This window comes from Somniosus microcephalus, chromosome 10, assembly GCF_052327205.1.
Source record: "Somniosus microcephalus isolate GS21.2 chromosome 10, FLI_Smic_1.0, whole genome shotgun sequence".
NCBI classification, from domain to species: Eukaryota; Metazoa; Chordata; class Chondrichthyes; order Squaliformes; family Somniosidae; genus Somniosus; species Somniosus microcephalus.
In genome coordinates this window covers 234,201,227-234,223,101 of record NC_140996.1, presented here as the reverse complement: position 1 = coordinate 234,223,101, position 21,875 = coordinate 234,201,227, and the positions used below count along the sequence as shown (strand labels likewise).

The 21,875-nt window shown below is 50.5% G+C and overlaps 1 protein-coding gene across 1 annotated transcript in view; it reads left to right on the top strand.

The window, feature by feature from the left end:
• The first annotated feature begins 4,811 nt into the window (after positions 1–4,811).
• The window catches only part of LOC147112180 (uncharacterized), a 45,343-nt gene continuing 28,279 nt past the window's right edge, over positions 4,812–21,875 (top strand). Inside the window, exons 1-2 of the mRNA XM_085999806.1 lie at positions 4,812–4,942; positions 20,064–20,672. Coding sequence (XP_085855932.1) covers positions 20,113–20,672 — 560 coding nt within the window. The 5' untranslated portion in view covers positions 4,812–4,942; positions 20,064–20,112. The remainder of the gene's footprint in view (positions 4,943–20,063; positions 20,673–21,875) is intronic.

Below are 21,875 nucleotides of genomic sequence, written 5' to 3'. Positions count from 1 at the left end.
TGGCCGCCCCGCACCTCGCCTTTAATTAGCGCCGCCCCGGCCGCAGGTAGGCCCCCCCTGACCCAGTCAGACGTAGCGTCCGGCGGTGAGTCAGGGGGCGCTCCCGAAGATCGCGGCCGGGGCACGAGTGGGGCGCTGTGCACGACGATGATGTTATCGCCGGTGGCGCACGCCGCGGGGCGCTAATGGTTACCACCGCCGCTAACCTCCCGCTGTATTTCGCGGGAGGCGTGGGCGGCACCGCGCCCGGGCGCGAGTTGCTTTGCCCCTCCCCGATGTTCATACAGATTGACTTCTGATCATCTGCACCATTCGATGTGTCTGTTACGTTAATATCACATGTCTAATTCATGTCTTTACTCCCCCACAGGACCATCGAGAGCCCCCCTCCCCACTGTCCAGGAGGAAAAGCCGGAAGACTCCTCAGAGGAACCTGCAGCCTCTGAGGGAGCAGTGTCAGCAGAATTGAGCGCACCCAGCACCAGCGCAGACACTCACACCTCGGTGGGTCATTCGCGGAATAGAGTGGTGTTGTCACCTGGTGTATCACAGCTCACAAGTGAGCATCAGCAGATGGTGGAGACAGGGACAGCAGAGGAGAGTCCTTGTCGGAGGGCGCAGGGCACCTCCCAGCTCTGCTCAGCTGCATGTGGACCCTGTGTCTCTGGGGCCATCCAGAAAGGGAGCAGTGCTGGAACTTCAGGAACAGGTGCAGGAGTCTCTGGCAGGGTTTGCAACCACGGTAACTGTGAGTGTGCAGAGAGTGGAGGAGTCCATCTCTAACATGAGCAATGCCGTGGTGCCCGCAATGGTGAATGTAGGTACCGCCATGGAAAGGATGGCAACCTCCACGGAGGACATAAATCACCAGACTCAGGAGAACATGGTAACACTTCGAAATAGATGGTCATCTATTGAGGAGAGAAACCAGAGGTGCATGGACGTACCCGTTATGAGGACTGTCAGTACTGAGGCGGGTCCTCATGGCCCCACTGATGTGCAGCAAGGTGCTCTCCATTACTTGCTAGCAGTGAAGTGCGGGCGGCCCATGAGAGGGATGTTGGTGGTCGACAACAAGGAAGTGTGGGCTCCTCTCCAAGTGCTCACACTCCCATGCCACTGCGGAGCCCTCGGTCAGAGCCCCAGATTCCTCACCCAACTGAGATGACCGTCTCAGCCCCTGCAGGAGGAGCAGACTGTTGCTGAGCCCGCCCAGGCTCCCAAACCCAGAGGACGCCCGCCAAAGACGTCTAAGCAGGCACAGCATAGAAGTGAGCAAGGTGCCTCTACATCTGCTGAAGCCTATGGGGAAGCACCACGTAGAAGCACACGTAAGAGAAAGTTAACACAAAAACAGTCACAAGGGTAGTCACTTGAGTGCCTTGATATAAAACAAAGTGAAGATTTTCATCATTATTTCAATTGTAATAAAGAGATGCGATGGCAAACATTCAAAGAGTTGGCCTATGTGTGCCCAGAAATGGAAGTGTCACAGTGAGGGGTCAGGGTGCCTTTCATCTGTAATGATGGTGGGGAGAGTGATAGGAAAGCACAGTTTATTGTACAGATGCTGTATGGTGTGTTAAGAAGGTCGGCCAGACACTCATTTCCATGTGCCAGCCACATGTGTTGGCTGCGTAAACTTACATGAATCTGGCATGGATTAGTGCATCCCTTGCCTCATGGCCAGCAATGTGCTCGCGTGCTCGTGGAACTGGCACAGCTGCACCCGCAAGGTCTTCCTCATCTGCCGCCTCCTCCTCCTCCTCCTCTTCTGAGGAGGCTGTGCGCTGAGCCACTTGTTCCTCATCCAGTGGTAAGCCACACTTCTGTGCGATGTTGTGCAGGGCACAGCAGACCACGATGATTCTGGACACCCTGGCTGGTGAGTACTGTAGGGCTCCACCTGATCTATCAAGGCATCTGAATTGCATTTTGAGCAAGTCGATGGCTTGCTCGATGATGGCTCTGGTGGAAATGTGGCTCACATTGTAGCACTCCTCTGCTTCGTTTGATGGCCTCCTCATCGGTGACATTAGCCACGTCTTCAGGGGATAGCCCTTGTCTCCAAGTAGCCAGCTGGAAAGTTGGGTTGATGGATCGAAAAGCTGAGGCACAGTGGACTGCCGCAGGATGAACGAGTCATGGCAACTGCCAGGGAACTTGGCGCAAACATGCAGAATGTTCTTCCTGTGGTTACACACCAGCTGGACGCTAAGGGAGTGGAAGCCCTTGTGGTTGACAAATACAGCTGGGTTGTGATGGGGTGCCCAAGGGCCACATGTGTGCAGTCTACGATGCCCTGCACCCTTGGCAAGCCTGCCATAATTGCAAAGCCAACCACACGTGTGATCACACTTGCTTCATCCATGGAGAAGTGGATGTAATTGTGCGACTTTGCAAAGAGAGCATTGGTAACCTGCGTGATGCAAGTGTGTGCGGCCGACTGGGAGATGCCGCTGATGTCTGCTGATGATCCCGGAAAGGACCCTGAAGCAAAGTAGTTGAGGGTGGTGGTGACTTTGACAGCCACTGGTAAGGGGTGTCCACCCGCTCCTCGGGGCTCCAGGTGTTGGTGCAGCATTGCACAGATGTCAGCGACTACCTCTCGCGAAAGTCTCCTCCTTTGGCACTGCTGCTCAGTCATGTTGAGGAAGCTCATCCTCGGCCTATAAACCCTGTGTTGGGGGTATCTCCTGCGGCGCGGTGCAGCCCTGCGCTGACGCCCTCTGCCCTGTGCAGCATCAGGTGGGTGAGGAGGAGGTTGGCGCTCCTGTTGTTGCTGCTGCTGTTGTGCCTGGTTCTGCTGCTCGTCCTCCGATTCTGAGGACCAGGATGAGAGGGTATAAATGGTTCCCATCCCGCTGGTATATATCTCAGTTGAGAAATAGATGTTACAAGCACTCAGTCACTGTGGGGAGAGGGTTTTCCCAGGAGCTCACAGTGGAGATGGATCTCAGATTAAACACTCACAAGCTCAATACACCGCAAAATGTGTTCCCAAACCTCAAAATACAAAGGGGGAAAAATTCAGTTGCTTTGCGCCTCCCTAAGAGGGCGCTAACGGGGCGCAAAGCAACTTGCGCCTGGGCACGGCACCGCCCACGCCTCCCGCGAAATTCAACGGGAGGTTAGCGGCTCCGGTAACCGGTAGCGCCCCGCGGTGCTGCACCGCCGCCGAAGATGTCATCGCCGTGCGCAGTGCCCCGCCCGCAATCTTCGGGAGCGCCCCCTGACTTACCACCGGACGCTATGTCTGACGGGGTCAGGGGGACCTACCTGCGGCCGGGGCGGCGCTATTTAAAGGTGAGGTGTGGGCGCCCATTTTTGTTGCTGGCCGCCTCCGCTCCCGTCCCCGGCCTCCTGATCCGCCCCCACCCCCTGCGGAGTGCCGGATGCGCTCCATGAGCCGGCACTCCCGATCCCCGGGGGACCAGCTGGGCCCCGGGTCGTGCTGCGCAAGGCCCCTCCCCTTTATGAAGGGAAGGCCTGCAGTACTGCGGCACGTAGCGCCGCGATATTCCCCCGCAGCGCCCCGAGAGGGAGGCACGGCGCTTCCAGTAGCACCCCACTTCCCTCTTGGGGCGCTACCACTCAATTTCCATCGCGGGGGTGCTAATTTTTCCAGGGCGCTAAAAGTAGCAAAGTTAGCGCCCCAAAGGGGGCGATACTCAATTTTTAGCCCAAGGTTGTGCCATCTGACAGTCGGCCATGTTACAGGTCCGCTTTTAAGCTGCAGGAGCAGCTGTGAGGAATTCAGCGAGTTGCTGAACCCGACACAATCAGCCGGCGTGTTTGTCGCACGAGGGGCAACACGCTGAAAATGTAGTAAAACGGGAAGAGCCTGTAAAAATGGGAATATCGAGGCAGTTAACAAGCTGTTAATGGCGTTAAGTGGCTCTCCTGCCGTTTGGTGTCGGGTCTGATCGGGACTCGCGGACCCGACACTTTGTAAAGTTGCGCGGAGGCAGGATAGCGATGGGTTCACAACCCGCCGTCAATCATTTAGATTTTCACTCCTGACCCGCCTCCAAACCCGCCCTCTGAGTGCCGGTAAAATCACGGCCTCTGTATCCACTCTATCAAAATCTTTAAAACTTTTAAAGACCTCTATTCGGTCACCCCTCAGCCTTCTTTTTTCAAGAGAAAAGAGACCCAGCCTGTTCATCCTTTCCCGATACAATCAGCCGGCATGTTTGGGGCAGCACGGTGGCATAGTGGTTAGCACTGTTGCCTCACAGCGCCAGGGACCCGGGTTCGAATCTGGCCTCAGGTGACTGTCTGTGTGGAGTTTGCACATTCTCCCCGTGTTTGCGTGGGTTTACTCTGGGTGCTCCGGTTTCCTCCCACAGTCCAAAGATGTGCGGGTTAGGTTGATTGGCTATGATAAATTGACCCTTAGTGTTAGGGGGATTAAATACGTGGGGTTACAGGGATAGAGTGGGATATGTGTTGGTGTAGGGGTTACGGGGATCGGGTGGGATATGTGTCGGTGCAGGCTCGATGGGCCAAAATGGCCTCTATCTGCACTGTGGGGTTTCTGTGTGTGTGTGATAGGTATAACCTCGTTTGAGATTTTTAACATTTTAACATTCCACCGACCCAAACCCAGCAGTTTTGGGGGGTTAAAATTCCCCCCATGATGACGACACTGCCCCACAAACCAAGAACTAGTTAATAGTTAAAAAAACAATCGATGCAGGGTCACGTGACCCAGTCAACCAATGAATCGCAGTCAAGTCAGATTTGGCCCAACCCCTGGAATAAATGGCTCAGAGAACTCGGAAATCGAAACTGAAACCCTTTCATCGAAATCCACAACAAGGAAAGCCTGTTGTACAAGCTGGACCTTGACCTTGACTGTTGCACAGTTGAGGCTGATGGATCGCTTCCTCATTCTGCAAAACAATCTGTGGTCACAAGAGCGTTAGCCAGGGTGCAGGTGAGTCTTGTTTTCATGTTTTTCCCTGTGATTGTTTTTTTTTTAAATGTCTGATGGTGTGTGTGAGGACCAGAGAATTAAGGTTAGACCCCAGGTTAGCTGGAGTATCGTGTTCAATTCTGGGCACCGCACTTTAGGAAGGATGTCGAGGGCCTTGGAGAGGGTGCGGAGGAGATTTACTAGAATATTACCAGGGATGAGGGGCTTCACTGATGTGGAGAGACTGGAGAAGCTGGGGTTGTTCTCCTTAGAGCAGAGAAGGTTAAGGCAAGATTTGATAGAGGTATTCAAAATCATGAGGGGTTTTGATGGAGTAAATAAGGAGAAACTGTTTCCAGTGGCAGGAGGGTCGGTAACCAGAGGACACAGACTTAAAGTGATTGGCAAAAGAACCAGAGGGGAGATGAGGAAACATTATTTTAAAGCGAGTTGTTGTGATCTGGAATGCGCTGCCTGAAAGGGCGGTGGAAGCAGATTCAATAGTAACTTTCAAAAGGGAATTGGATACTTTTTGCAAAAGAAAAAATTCACACGTCTATGGGGAAAGAGCGGGGGGGGAGTGGGACTAATTGGAGAGCTCTTTCAAAGAGCCGGCACAGGCACGATGGGCTGAATGGCCTCCTCCTGTGCTGTATTATTCTATGATTAACTGCGGGACTTCCATTCCATGACGAACCGGTTTAAAACAATATGTGGGTTTCAGTTTATTTGATTTCATGGTGACCAGGTATAGCCAGGCCGTAGTTGACACTGACATAGTTTTCCTCTGATGTTCAGTGAATACAATAGATAGACAGATAAGAACATAAGAATTAGGAGCAGGAGTCGGCCATTCGGCCCCTCGAGCCTGCTCCGCCATTCAATAAGATCATGGCTGATCTTCAACCTCAACTCCACTTTCCCGCCCGATCCCCATATCCCTCGATTCCCCTCGAGTCCAAAAATCTATCAATCTCGGCCTTGAATATACTCAACGACTGAGCCTCCACAGCCCTCTGGGGCAGAGAATTCCAAAGATTCACCACCCTCTGAGTGAAGAAATTCCTCCTCATCTCAGTCCTAAATGGCCGACCCCTTATCCTGAGACTGTGACCCCTGGTTCTAGACTCTCCAGCCAGGGGGAAACAACCTCTCAGCATCTACCCTGTCAATCCCCCTCAGAATCTTGTATGTTTCAATGAGATCACCTCTCATTCTTCTAAACTCCAGAGAGTATCGGCCCATTCTACACAATCTCTCCTCATAGGACAACCCTCTCATCCCAGGAATCAATCTAGTGAACCTTCGTTGCACCGCCTCTAAGGCAAGTATATCCTTCCTTAGATAAGGAGACCAAAACTGTGCCCAGTACTCCAGGTGTGGTCTCACCAAAGCCCTGTACAATTGTAGCAAGACTTCCTCACTCTTATACTCCAACCCCCTTGCAATAAAGGCCAACATGCCATTTGCCTTCCTTATTGCTTGCTGTACCTGCACGCTAGCTTTCTGTGTTTCTTGCACGAGGACACCCAAATCTCTCTGAACACCAACATTTAAAAGTTTCTCACCATTTAAAAAAACTATTCTGTTTTTCTATTCTTCCTACCAAAGTGAATAACCTCACATTTCCCCACATTATACTCCACCTGCCACCTTACTGCCCACTCACTTAGTCTATCTATATCCCTTTGCAGACTCTTTGGCCTAGAAATTCAGTAAGGCGCTGCAAGCTTTGCGCCCAGTTACTGCCTAAAGAGGGCTTCTGCGCCAGTATAGGAGGTTGCGCTGATATTGAGATCGGCGGTAATGGCAGCGGTAGCCAGTAGCGCTGCGCCGGCACCGATGACGTCATCGGTGTGCGCAGTGCCCCGTTTCCGCCCCGATGCCGGCCCGACGCCCATATTCAGTTGCCGCCGCCTCCTCCGTGGCGGCCGCTACTAACATCCGGAGACCAGGGCCTTACTGCAGCCTTAGTGGGGCGCATAAAGGTGGAGGTGCGGCCGGCCGCTTTTTCGGCGGCCGCCTGCCCGCACCTCCTTCCCCAGCCTCCTCCACCCCCCCCCCCCCGCCGCGGCATTGCCGGCTGCTTTCCGCGAGCCCGGCACTTCTCCGTGGTGCCGGGCTCATTTGCCGGCACTATCCAGCGGCGATCTTCCCGTTGCAGGCACCTCCACCTTAAGAGAAGGAGGAGGCCTGCAGTACCGCAGCCTGCCGCTCCGCATCGGGTGGCGCAGCGGCACTTAGAGCGCTGATATTCAGTTTCAGCGCCCCAAGCGGGGGCGGGCACACCCTGGAATAGCGCCCGGTTCCGACTTGGGGCGCAAAAAGTGAATATTTGACGGTCGCACATGGCTCCGCGCCCAGCGCTAACTTTTGGCCGTTAGCCAGCTGGCGGGGCCATAGTGAATTTCTAGGCCTTTGTGTTCTCCTCACAGCTTTCTGTCCCACCTAGCTTTGTATCATCAGCAAACTTGGATACATTACACTCGGTCCCTTCATCTAGGTCATTAATATAGATTGTGAATAGCTGAGGCCCCAACACTGATCCTTGCGGCACCCCGCTAGTTACAGCCTGCCAACCTGAACAAGGCCCATTTATCCCTATTCTCTGTTTTCTGTCCATTAACCAATCCTCTATCCGTGCTACTATATTACCCCCAACCCCATGAGCCCTAATCTTGCGTAATAACCTTCTATGTGGCACCTTCTCAAATGCCTTTTGGAAATCCAAATATACTAAATCCACTGGTTCCCCTTAATCTACGCTGTTAGTTACATCCTCAAAAAACTCTAATAAATTTGTCAAACACGATTCCCTTTCATAAAACCATGTTGACTCTGCCTAATCATGTTATGATTTTCTAAGTGCCCTGAAACCACTTCCTTAACAATGGATTCCAGCATTTCCCCGAGGACTGATGTCAGGCTAACTGGCCTGTAGTTCCCTGTTTTCTCGCTCCCTCCTTTCTTGAATAGCGGGGTTACATTTGCTACCTTCCAATCCGCTGGGACCATTCTAGAATCTAGGGAATTTGCATAGAATGGTTGCAGCACAGAAGGAGGCCATTCGGCCCGTCGAGCCTGTGCCGGCTCTCTGCAAGAGCACCTCAGCTAGTCTCACTCCCCCGCCCTTTCCCCGGAGCCCTGCACATTGTTTCCCTTCAGGTACTTATCCAACTCCCTTTTGAAAGCCGTGATTGAGTCTGCCTCCACCGCCCTTTCAGGCAGCGCATTCCAGATCCTCACCACTCGCTGCGTAAAAAAGTTTGGTTCTTCTGCCAATCACCTTAAATCTGTGTCCTCTGGTTCTCGACCCTTCCCCCAATGGGAACAGTTTCTCTCGATCTACTCTGTCCAGACCCCTCATGATTTTGAACACCTCTATCAAATCTCCTCTCAACCTTCTCTGCTCTAAGGAGAACAACAACAACTTGTATTTATATAGCGCCTTTAACGTAGTAAAACGTCCCGAGGCGCTTCACAGGAGTATTACAAGGCAAAAAATTTGACACCGATAAGGATAAATTAGGGCAGGTGACCAAAAGCTTGGTCAAAGAGGTCAGTTTTAAGGAGCGTCTTAAAGAAAGAGAGAGAGGCAGAGAGGTTTAGGGAGGGAATTCCAGAGCTTGGGGCCCAGGCAGCTGAAGGCACGGCCACCAATGGTGGAGCGATTAAAACTGGGGATGCGCAAGGAGGACAGAACTGGAGGAGCGCAGAGATCTCGGGGGGTTGTAGGGCTGGAGGAGATTACAGAGATAGGGAGGGGCGAGGCCATGGAGGGATTTGAAAACAAGAATGAGAATTTTGAAATCGAGGCGCTACTTAACCGGGAGCCAGTGTAGGCCAGCGAGCACAAGGGTGATGGGCGAACGGGACTCGGTGCGAGTTAGGACACGGGCAGCCAAGTTTTGGATGACCTCAAGTTTACGTAGGGTGGAATGTGGGAGGCCAGCCAGGAGTGCGTTGGAATAGTCAAGTCTAGAGGTAACTAAGGAGAACAACCCCAGCTTCTCCAGTCTATCCACGTAACAAGTCCCTGATCCCTGGAACCATTCTCGTAAATCTTTTCTGCACACAACCAATGCATCCACTCTCTCTGCAGCCACCTCTTTTAGAACCCGAGGATGTAGGCCGTCGGGTCCAGGGGACTTGTCGGCTTTTAGTCCCATTAGTTTCTCAAGTGCTTTTTCTCTACTTAAATTCATTACTTTAAGTTCCTCACCCTCATTAGACCCTTGGTTCCTCATTATTTTTGGTATGTCTTTATGTGTCTTCTACTGTGAAGACAGATACAAAATATTTATTTAACGTTTCTGCCATTTCCTTAATCCATAGAAACATAGAAACATAGAAGATAGGAGCAGGAGTAGGCCATTCGGCCCCTCGAGCCTGCTCCGCCATTCAATGAGATCATGGCTGATCATCCAAATTCACCCTGTCCCTGCCTTCTCCCCATACCCCTTGATCCCTTTAGCCTTAAGAAATATATCCAACTCTTTCTTGAATATATTTAATGAACTGGCCTCCACCGCCCTCTGTGGCAGAGAATTCCACAGGTTCACCACTCTCTGGGTGAAGAAATTCCTCCTCATTTCAGTCCTAAATGGCTTACCCCTTATCCGTAGACTATGACCCCTGGTTCTGGACTCCCCGGCCATCAGAAACATCCTTCCTGCATCTAGTCTGTCCAGGCCTGACAGAATTTTATAGGTTTCGATGAGATCCCCTCTCAATCTTCTAAACTCCAGTGAGTATAAGCCCAATCGACACAATCTCTCCTCATACGTCATTCCTGCCATCCCAGGTATCAGCCTGGTGAATCTTCGCTGCACTCCCTCCATGGCAAGAACATCCTTCCTCAGGTAAGGCGACCAAAACTGCACACAATACTCAAGGTGCGGCCTCACCAAGACCCTGTACAACTGCAACAAGATATCCTTGTTCCTGTACTCAAATCCTCTCACTACGAAGGCCAACATACCATTTGCCTTCTTAACCGCCTGCTGCACCTGCATGCTTACCTTCAGCGACTGGTGCACAAGGACACCCATAATAATTTCTCCTGTCTCAGCCTCTAAGGGACCAATGTTTACTTTTGCTACTCTCTTCCTTTTTACATACTTGTAGAAACTCGTAGAATCTGCTTTTATATTTGTTAATTTTCTATTTTCTCCCTTTTTATCAATCTTTTGGTCCTCCTTTGCTGGTTTCTGAAACTCTCCCAACCCTGAGGCTCACTATTATTCTTTGCAACATTATAAGCTTCTTCTTTGAATCTAACGCTATCCTTAACTTCTTTAGTTAGCCACGGTTGGATCACTTTTCCCGTGGAGTTTTTATTTCTCAATGGAATGAATATTTGTTGAGAATTTTGGAATATTTCTTTAAATGTTTGCCACTGCTTATCTACCGCCATACCTTTTAATCTAATTTCCCAATCTACCTTAGCCAGCTCGCCCCTCATATCTATGTAATTGGCTTTATTTAAGTTTAAGGGCGAGAAATTCATTATCGCCCAGGAACGGGCAGTAACTTTGGAAAAGTTTGAGATTTAGCGCAGCTAATGAATCTCACTGCATGCAAAATTCATCGCTCAAAGAAAGGATGGGAGCGCTAAATCAAGCACTAACGGCCTAGCTCAGTGGAGTTACACTCAAAGTGCTGACCAATATCAGGTGCAGTCTAATCGCAAGTCATCATTGCCACAGGCTCTTTCCAGTTCTTAAAGGGGAGGTTCATTGATGCTGCAGAACCTCATTCTCAGCATTGCTGGCTCTGAACCTGTGTCAGCAAGCAGGAGCAGGCCAAGCCGAAGGAGCTGGGTGACTCAAGAAGGTTTCATGATGGCAGATCCACGCCCCAGAGAGAGAGCCCACAGATTTTCGGACCAAGCATTGGAGGAGTTGGTGTCCGCTGTGGAGAGACGGAGGGCGGTGCTCTACCCGGCAAGTGGCAGGAGGACCTCGCCTCAAGTCTTCCGTGCCATGTGGAGGGAGGTTGCCCATCAGGTCTCGGGCAGCACTGTGGTCCCCAGGACCCACACACAGTGCAGGAGGAAATTTAACGACCTCACCCGGGTGGTCAGGGTGAGTCAATGCCTCAACATATGTTACATACCACCATCTGAACCACAGTCTTCACTCATTGCCCAAGGCGCCACACCCCCAGCACTCACCCACCAACAATCTCTAACTACCAACACTCACACCCACATCTCTCACCTTGCACACGATGACAGCTATTCAACTATGGCAGGCACATCACCCAGACACATTGCTCCACACTCACTCACACACTTTCCTTTCTCTTGCAGGCCAAGGTGGCTCACAACAGGAGAGAGCAGGAGCACACAGGCGGGGGACAAGCCAACACCCAACCACTGTCTGTGCTGGAGAATAGAGTGCTGGAGATCATTGGGCACCAGGTGGTGGACACCATGGCCACCGGCGACGTTGATCCCCTTGGGGATAACAACGGTATATTCATCCCTACTCCTTCTCACATCCCACTTCCCCCTCACCCCACAAGCGTGTCGCACTTTCCAGCTAATCATGCTGTATGCATGCATTTCTCCCTTCCTGCCCCCCTCCCCTCACCTTAACCTGACTCTTGTGCCTTTATGCTTTCAGATAATCAGCAAGCACCTGAGCAACCTGTCCCTGAGGGCACCGTAGAGAGCAAAGCAGGAGAAGAGGAGGAGAAAGAACACATTGCGTCACTGCATGTCTGACCCGCAGGCACCAGCTCAGATACTGGCACTACGCGTATTTTAGAGGCTAGTATAGTAGCGGGATCTGCACAGGGTGAGGCACCGGGGACGAGTGGCCTGCAGCTAGGCAAGGGGGAAAAGGGTAGCCCGGGAGCCAGTTCCCCGGAGGGTGCGTTTGCGTGCGAGTTCTGCTGCACAGGACCCAGATGAGGACCTTGATGGGGAGGCCTTTAGAAGAAGGGTGATGGGTATGCACACGGATATCATAGGTGCAATGGCAAGGGTGTCCGAGAGCTTCTCAGCAATGGTAATGAGCATGGAGGTGTCCACCTCCAACATTGCACAAGGCGCATACCATGGAGCCCATTATTTCCAGTCTGCAAAGGATGGTTGACTCCCAGAGAGACCGTGATGGCCCAGACCTGATGCCGCGTGTGATGGGCGATCTGGCAGCTTCCATTGCAGCACAGTCGGAAGCGATGCAACGTCTTAGTGCTGTAATGCAGTCTCTGCTTGGTGGCATCCAATCTCAGACTGCTCTCATGCAGTCTCAACTTGATGCCACGCAAGCTCTGACTGCTGCCATCATGGCTGGGTCTACCACCGTCGACCGGGGCTTTCACGGTGTTGCAGCAGGCCAGCAATCTGTGCTCCAACAGATTGCTAGGGATGCTGAGGTGCTGCCCCGGGGGAGTGGCAGTGGGTCAGTGGAGCAGGAACCTGCTGCCCTCTCTCAGAATGACAGCATTCCTGCGCCCACCACTGCCACTCCGCCATTGCCCTTGTCGCTGCCTGTCATCCAGCCAGCCCAGACTGCTGCCGCCCATGCTGAGGTGGTGCAGTCTACAGCTGGGCCTTCCAGGCCCAGAGCTGGTCGAGGGCATCCTGCAAGGCCATCTGAAATCTCCCACACGGACACTCGGCAGCCTTCCACCCGCCCTACTGCAGCCACTAGTGGGCCAACACTTCGTAGGAGCACTAGAGTAGACAAAGGCACAGTAACGAGAGGCACTAAGGGATTGCACAAGGGTGAATAGTTAATATTGTTGTTGTAAAGATGTGTTCACTGATCACTGATAAATTTATTAAGTCACTTCGGACAATTTTGTACAGTCTCTCATTTCAGCTTTGCGCTGTGATATGCCCTGTGACAGGGATGGAATGATGGGGATCTGGGGTTGAATTTACTGGAACTGCAGTCTGATGAGGCGATCACGGTCCGCCCTTCCGCAAGGCCGATTGAGTGGCTGCCTCCTCTCTCGCTCCTGTTCCTCCTCCTCACTCCTCTCCCTCTTCCTCATCTCCCTCGTCCTCTTCGTCATCCTGAGGTGATCCCGCAATCCCTGCTGGCAAGGGCTGGGCCCTCATGATGGCCAGCATGCAGTACACCACGATGAAATGGGACACCCGCTCCAGCGAGTACTGGAGGGCTCCTCCCGAGTGGTCAAGGCAGCAGAAACGCAACTTGAGCACTCCGATGGTCTGCTCAATGATGTTCCTGGTGGCAGCATGGCTGTCATTATATGAGTGCTGGGGTTGCGGAGGGGAGTCATGAGCCAGGTGGAGAGTGGATACCCCTTGTCTCCGACCAGCCAGCCGCGAGCTTGATGTGGTGGCTGGAATACTGGTCTGGCGCAGGATGAAGGCATCGTGGTTGCTGCCAGGACAGCTGACATTGACATTGAGGATTCACTGTCTGTGGTCGCGCACCAACAGGACATTAAGGGCTGGATTTTCCCAGCCCTGGGGAGGCGGGTTTGGAGGTGGGGCTGCCGGGAAAATGGCAGAATCTGGGGGCGGGTGCCCAACGCGCGCCGGGTCCCGTCTCCTTGGAGGCGGGAAGGGATTACAGCCACTTAACTGCCTGTTAACAGGTAGTTAACAGGCAGAAAATAGGATTATCCCTTTTTTGCCCTCATAAATGCGGGCTTCCCGAAGGCTCCGGAACCTGCCAGGGTCACCGAGGTGAATAATGAGTCTGGGGGGGTCAGAGGGGTCCAAAAGTGCAGGTAAGTGATGGGTGCAAGTGTGGAGAGATGATTATCTGAGGTAAGTGGAAAGTGTTAGAAAAAGTTTACTTACCTTTGTCTCTTCCTGCAGGCTTCAGTCGGTGGGGATGCGGAGAGTCTCGCACCTCCGCGGTAGAGATGACAGATGGCCGCTACATTCTCCAATGCAACAACCATCTCATTTCTGCAAAAGGAAGAGGTTTGATGAGGTCTTGAATTCAAGAACTCATCAAACTACAGAGAACGTCAGTGATTGACAGCTTCACAGAGCCTGTCAAACGATGACAATTCATCTCTCAAAAGTTTTTGACAGATGAAACGTCATACGTTGACACTCTCTGTAACTGGCTTTCCCTTTAATTGGCCTGCTAAACCCGCTGGGTGGGCTTAACAAGGTCAATCAAGGGAAAATAGCGTGGGTTGGCCAGAAGTCAATGGAGGCGGGACTAAAACCCGACAAGTGGGAGTCCCGCCTCCAAAAGCTTCCCATTGGCAAAATCCAGCCCTGAGTGCGCGGTAGCCTTTGCGGTTATGGAAGATCTCAGGATTGGTATGTGGTGCACACAAAACCACATGGGTGCAGTCAATGGCGCCCGGCACCTTGGGGAATCCCGCTATCCTGGCAAAACCAGATGCACGCTCACCCTGCTTCTCTCTGGTGATGGGGAAGGAAATGTAATCTCTTCTCCTACTGTAGAGAGCCTCTGAGACCTCCTGGATGCAGCGATGGACGGCGAACTGCGAGATGTTAGCTATGTCTCCCATTGCAGACTGGAAGTATCCGCTGGCGAAGAAATTGAGGGCGACGGTGTCCTTGACTGCCACTGAGAGCGCCGTTGTCGCCCTGATCTGAGGCGGCAGGTCTGGTTGCAGGAGGTGGCAGAGTTCTGTGACCACCTCCTTGGTGAAGCGGAACCTTCTAATAGACCGCTCCTCGCTTAATCGAAGGCCGGAGAATTGCTGTCGGAAGATCCTCGGAGGGTAAGGCCTCCTGTTGAGAGCCCTGATGGCCCTCCACCTCCCTCTGGCCACATGTTTCAATCTTTCCCGCTGCCTGCACTCCCTCCGCCGTCGATCCTGGAGGGTGACTGTCAGTACAGCCCCCATTGATATGTTGTGAGAATAAATGTAACTAATTTTTGGTAGCCTCAACACTCCGGAGACTAAACAACCTTTAAATGACTGTGCGACAGTTTAATTCAATGTCAAACTGACAAGGAAGCAGTGAAACTGCACTAACCTGAGAGCTGCGACTCATTACTCATGATCCCTTTAAGTAGCGCACCTGCAGCTGGATACCGACTGCTTCACGCCTCCTCTCCCTGTCAATGTCTAGGCAGGGGACGATACTCAATTTGGCAAATCGAGCGCCCAGTGAGCGTTGCATGCTCACTGATGTCACAATCTGCCTGGCTCTGAAGTTCCCGGCTGTAATTCGCCGCAGTGGTGCTACTGGAGGGCCGAATTTGCCGTGCAGCAGCGGATTTGCCTCGCTACTCCCTCAGTGCCCTGTTAGCGCCCCTGCCAGGCGCTAACTGGAGGTGCTAAGGTACCGAATTTCTCCCCCTAAGATTCTAGTTTCAGATTTAAATATTTTACTCTCAAACCCAAGGTGAAATTCTATATATTATGATCACTCTTCCCTAGAGGATCCTTCACTGTAAGATTACGGATTAACTTGTCTCATTACACAATACACGATCTAAAATAACTTGTTCCCTGGTTGGTTCCATGATGTATTGTTCTAGGAAACTGTCTCAAATGCATTCCATGAACTTGTCCTCCAGACTACCTTTGCCAATTTGATTTGCCTAGTCTATATGGAGATTAAAGTCCCCCATTATTATTGCAATACCTTTGTTACAAGCTCCTGTTATTTGTTGATTAATGTTAAGTCTGTGAATTATTTAGTTAATTAAGACACAGACTAATGAGTAACAATAAAAACAGGTCTTTACTGGTTGGAGGTAGGTACTATACTGAATACAAGATTACTGCACAGTGCTTATATACCGGTGTGTTCACCCCCGGTATTACGTCTACAGCAGCCTGAGAAAGTAGTACATCTCTTAAGGTGGAACAGGCTTAAGCTCTCTTAAGGTGGAACAGGTTACATACACAACACTCCTCCCTTCTTAGCTTTATAGTCATCCCCCCCATTTAACATAATGTAATAACATATATACATATATAACTTCATGTTTAACGTAACATATCACAGATTCAGTCTCTGCGGAAAACAGTTCACAGATTCAATCTCTGTGGTGTAGTCGGTTCACGTTACTCATTCAATAGTCCTTTCATGGATTTAACAGCTTGAACTTCCGAACTGATTTGGCTCCGTTCGGAGGGACCACGTGTGTGATCTGGTAGAGGTGATAATGGTTCAGATGGGTCATCTTCTGTTTTTACTTTTCCTTTTCTGCTTCTTGGAGACTCTCTGGGCTCCATTGTCAGCTGCCACAGCTGCCAGCTGCATGCGCAGTTCCTCCTTCTCTTCCTCCTGTTTCCGTCGTAGAGCCAGCTTCTCCCGATGTTCCGTAGACTTTTGGTGCTCCTCCATGATTTCTGCACTTTGGGAGTCGAAGTTACAAGCTGGGCAGGACAGGACATCGTAATATTCGGTGTCGTCCACCAGTTCATGGTAATATTCGGTGTCGTCCTGAGCTAGACCAGTGAGAGGGTCGTCTATTTCCTCCATACCCAGCTGGACGTTAGCCAGCTCTTGTTCCAAATCCAGACATCTTTCCTGAAGAGACTTCTTCATGTGTACCTCTGCATCCAGCTTTTTCTGGGCTTTCAGCAAGTCGCTTACTAGTGACCTCATTTGTGATTTTAATACTTCAACTTCCTTTGGAGATTGATTGATCGGACTATGCAATCCCTCTACCGGAGCAGCTGTTTCAGCGGTCTGTTGTTCTACATTGACGTGAGTCAGTGTACTTTTGGCATCCAATGGCTGCTCTGTTGCAGTCGTTTCAGTCTGTGTCGTCACATCAGCCATCTCAATGACTTTTGAGAGCTCCGAACCCTTTTCCTTTGAAGATTGCAGCTCGTGTTCAAGTTTTTCCCATTTCAGAGTCTTGTCCCTCAGCATATGAAGGAGTTGGCTGACCGTTAACTCTTCTGACACCAGATTATGGCACGCACCTTCAGAACCTGAATCAGCTTTGATTCGTTCGGCCTCCTCGCGCAGATGGTTGGTGTGCTCCTGCTCCATTTTCTCCATCAGTTGCTTCTGTTGACTTTCCAGATTCTCCCACTCTGTAACAAAGAACTTTTTTATTTCATTCATCTCTTGCTCAAAACGGCGAATCATTTGTTCCAATTGCTGTTGTAGTTTGAAATGGAGTTGAGTTCGAGCCCAGTGTCCCTCAAAAATGTGCATATCAGTAGACTTGACAGACTCAGAATTCTCTGTTAAACTATGTTGTTGTTGCTCAGTGGAATTCTGTGCTGAAACTTTGTCTTTTGCACATGGGTTGGTCTTACCATCATCAGTTCTAGAGTCTGGGCTGATTATCTGCACCGAGTTCTCACTCTTTATGGCTTTTAGCGAATGCCAGTCCATATTTATGTTTCTAAACCACTCCCGGCCTAGTAGTGGTGGACCTCCCTCCGGTAGCACATATAAGTCCATTATTTGACTTCCTTCGCCCTTGTTGGCCACTGCAACCTTTATTGTCCCGATGGGGTACACTCTCTGCCCCGTGTAGGTTGTCAATATAATCTCCGTATCCTGTAGGGGAATATGTTGGAATAACCTTCTGTAATCTTTCTTATTCATGACCGACAATGCCGATCCAGTGTCCAATTCCATTTTTACTTGGACTCCTTCTATCTGAAGAGTAACCCAAATTGTCTGGAGGTCTGCACCCTTACCAACGTTGAGTACCCTTAAGCTAGCCAGTTCAATACTGCTAGCGTCTGAATCGGACTCCTGTTCGGCCACCTTGTGTACTTTTGCGTATTTTCCTTGCAGTGACTTCTTGTTGCTGGTCTTCTTCCCTGACCTGCATACTCTAGCTATGTGTCCAAGCCTACCACAAGTTCTACATTCTTGGTTTTTAAACCAACACTGGTTCTGATCATGCGTTGTCTTTCCACAACGATAACATTTGCCAGAACTCACACCCAATTTGTGTGCACTGAGCTCCGGTGACCGTAGCTGCATTACTGCCGTGCCTCTCGCTGCGGCTTCGTGTGCTGCTGCCATAGTGACCGCCTTCTCAAGCGTCAGCTCATTCTCCTCGAGCAGTCGCTTTTGTGTATCCTGTTTAAATAAACCACACACAAATTTATCTCGTAGTGCATCTGTCAGTCCCGTTCCAAACTGGCAATATTTCGCTAATTTACGCAATTCCAGCAAATATTCAGCATTGCTTTCATGCTGTAGCTGCCTTCTGTCATAAAATTTAAATCGTTCCGCTAGCATCAGCGGCGTGGGGTTTAGATGATCTTTCAGGACAGTAACAATCTCATCGAACGTCTTATCCGCCGGTTCATCTGGTGATAACCGGTGTTTCAATTGCCCGTATGTCTTCGCACCCATTAAATTTAATAATGTTAGAGCTTTATCTTGGTCACGAATTTTATTGGCCTTACAATAATTTTTTACTCTTTCAACATATATGGCCCAATCTTCGAGGTCACTATCAAAGGTGCTAATATTCCCGTGTTTAGGCATTGTAGATTTGCAATTTCTCAGATTTTATTTTCTTTACTTGTTATCAAAGATGGCGGCTTCCCGCTCTTGCCGTCGTCCTCCGCCCACAAAATGGCGGTTTTCCCGCGCTTGGCGGTCTTCACCCGTCCCCCGACGCCATCTCCCTTCAGCCCCCGAGTGCGGCCCTTATCTTCGCCGCGATCGCCCGAGTGCGGCCCTTATCAGCGGATGCGATCGATGGCCCAGCTGCGCCTCGCACTTGAAAGCGGCCCGGCCCTTATCAGTGCTTGCGATCGATGGCCCGGCTGCGCCTCGCACTCCAAAGCCCTTATCTCCCGATCGCGATCGATGGCCCGCGCTGTGCACCGCGGCTCTCGCGCCTTCAATTTCTGCAGCCGCTGCCCTTTCAGCCCGAGTGCGGCCCTTATCGGTGGTTGCGATCGATGGCCCGGCTGCGCCCCTCACTTCAAAGCGGCCCGGCCCTTATCTGCCGATCGCTATCGCCCTGTACCTCTGTCTTCCCCAGCCCTGTCTTCTACTCTGGTTCACAAGCTGATGGAGGCTTCAGGGTCCTAATGCCTGTCGCTTCCAGTGGGGTGGTGTGGTTTGAAACCTCTCTTCAACCGCCGTGGAATAACTGCCGCAGGGTAAGAACCTGACTCGTCGCCAGTGTTAAGTCTGTGAATTATTTAGTTAATTAAGACACAGACTAATGAGTAACAATAAAAACAGGTCTTTACTGGTTGGAGGTAGGGACTATACTGAATACAAGATTACTGCACAGTGCTTATATACCGGTGTGTTCACCCCCGGTATTACGTCTACAGCAGCCTGAGAAAGTAGTACATCTCTTAAGGTGGAACAGGCTTAAGCTCTCTTAAGGTGGAACAGGTTACATACACAACAATTAATACTCTGTCCAACAGTATAGCTACTGTTTGGGGGCCTATAAACTACTCCCAACACTGTTTTCTGCCCCTTGTTATTTCTTATCTCTACCAATACTGATTCTACTTCCTGATCTCCTGAGCCAAGATCCTTTCTCACTATTGACCTTTGACCTTATGTCATCCTTTATTATTAGAGCTACCCATCCCCTCCTTTTCTAGTCTGCTTGTCTGAAACGTCAAGTACACTGGAATATTTAGTTCCCAACCTTGGTCACCTTGAATCCACGTCTCTGTAATAGCTATTACATCATACCCATTTATCTCTATTTGTGCCAGTAATTTGTCTATCTTGTTACGATGTGAGATTGGAAATATCACATTGGCGTCTGATTATGAGGAATAAGGCAACATATTGGAATAGTGTAGAGGGAACTTTATTCTGTTTCTAACCCGTGCTGTACCTGCCCTGGGAGTGTTTGACGGGACAGTGTAGAGGGAGCTTTACTCTGTATCTAACCCGTGCTGTACCTGCCCTGGGAGTGTTTGATGGGGCAGTGCAGAGGGAGCTTTACTCTGTATCTAACCGGTGCTGTACCTGCCCTGGGAGTGTTTGATGGGACAGTGTAGAGGGAGCTTTACACTGTATTTAACCCGTGCTGTACCTGCCCTGGGAGTGTTTGATGGGACAGTGTAGAGGGAGCTTTACACTGTATTTAACCCGTGCTGTACCTGCCCTGGGAGTGTTTGATGAGACAGTGTAGAGGGAGCTTTACTCTGTATCTAACCCGTGCTGTACCTGCCCTGGGAGTGTTTTGATAAATAAGGTGTTTCTTGTACTGAATCTTCTGATACTCTTTTATGTTGTTAGGGAGAAGATATTTGGCGTGCGATACTGTCGGGTTGCTGAACTTTCCTCCATGGGTTCTCAGATCAGCACTAAAACACCTGAAGCGATCTGGATTGGTGTGGCAGGACCATCTGGAGCAGGAAAGACCTTGCTGATCAACGCTTTGCAGGGTGATGGGAATGGGGGAGCACCCCCAGCCCCTAATACCGGATCGAATGTCGTCCCATACAGTCACCCGACACATCCGAACGTAACTATCTGGGAGTTTCCATCCAACCATGAGATCCGGATCGGATTAGACCCGTACGACTTGCTCATCATTGCCTCCCCCTTGGATAAGTTTGCTTCTGATTATGCCAAGCTTGCCAAAGATGGCCAGGCTAAGGGCAAGGCTTGTTACTTTGTCCGCACTAAGATAGACGCTGAAGTGCAACGGTATGGGTCCATAATTAACTCCATAAGTCAACTTGATAAGTTGCTTGAAGACATCGCCTCATCGTGTACACATTGGTTAGACGAGGAGGGTGTGCAATCCTCAGCGATATTCCTGGTGTCCAACATCAACGCTGATATGTATCATTTCCCCCTATTCCGCAACACCATTGAAGAGAAGATTGATCAACTGAACAGGTCTGTATGACTTTGGTCAACAGTATTGAGTAGAATGAGCCTATAGTCTCTGGAGTTTAGAAGAATGAGAGGTGATCTCATTGAAACTTAACAAGATTCTGAGGGGGATTGACAGGGTAGATGCTGAGAGGTTGTTACATAAGAACATAAGAAGTAGGAGCAGGAGTAGGCCATACGGCCCCTCGGGCCTGCTCCGCCATTCAATAGGATCATGGCTGATCCGAACCTAGACTCACGTCCACTTCCCTGCCCTCTCCCCGTAACCCCTAATTCCCTTATCTGCTAGGAAACTGTCTATCTCTGTTTTAAATTTATTTAATGTCGCAGCTTCCACAGCTCTCTGGGGTAGCAAATTCCATAGATTTACTACCCTCTGAGTGAAGAAGTTTCTCCTCATCTCAGTTTTGAAAGGGCAGCCCCTTATTCTAAGATTATGCCCCCTAGTTCTAGTCTCACCCATCAGTGGAAACATCCTCCCCGCATCCACCCGATCAAGCCCCCTCACAATCTTATATGTTTCGATAAGATCGCCTCTCATTCTTCTGAATTCCAATGAGTAGAGGCCCAACCTACTCAACCTTTCCTCATAAGTCAACCCCCTCATCTCCGGAATCAACCGAGTGAACCTTCTCAGAATCGCCTCGAGAGCAAGTATATCTTTTCTTAAATATGGAAACCAAAACTGCACGCAGTATTCCAGGTGTGGCCTCACCAATACCCTGTATAACTGCAGCAAGACTTCCCTGTTTTTATACTCCATCCCCCTTGCAATAAAAGCCAAGATTCCATTGGCCTTCCTGATCACCTGCTGCACCTGTATACTAACTTTTTGTGTTTCATGCACCAGGACCCCCAGATCCCTTTGTACTGTAGCACTTTGCAGTTTCTTTCCATTTAGATAATAACTTGCTCTTTGATTTTTCCTGCCAAAGTGCATAACCTCACTGGCTGGAGAGTCTAGAACCAGGGGTCACAGTCTCAGGATAAGGGGTCAGCCATTTAAGACCGAGATGAGGAGGAATTTCTTCACTCAGAGGGTGGTGAATCTTTGAGTATATTCAAGGCGGAGATCGATAGATTTTTGAACTCATGGGGAATCGAGGGATATGGGGATCGGGCGGGAAAGTGGAGTTGAGGTCGAAGATCAGCCATGATCTCATTGAATGGCGGAGCAGGCTCGAGGGGCCGAATGGCCGACTCCTG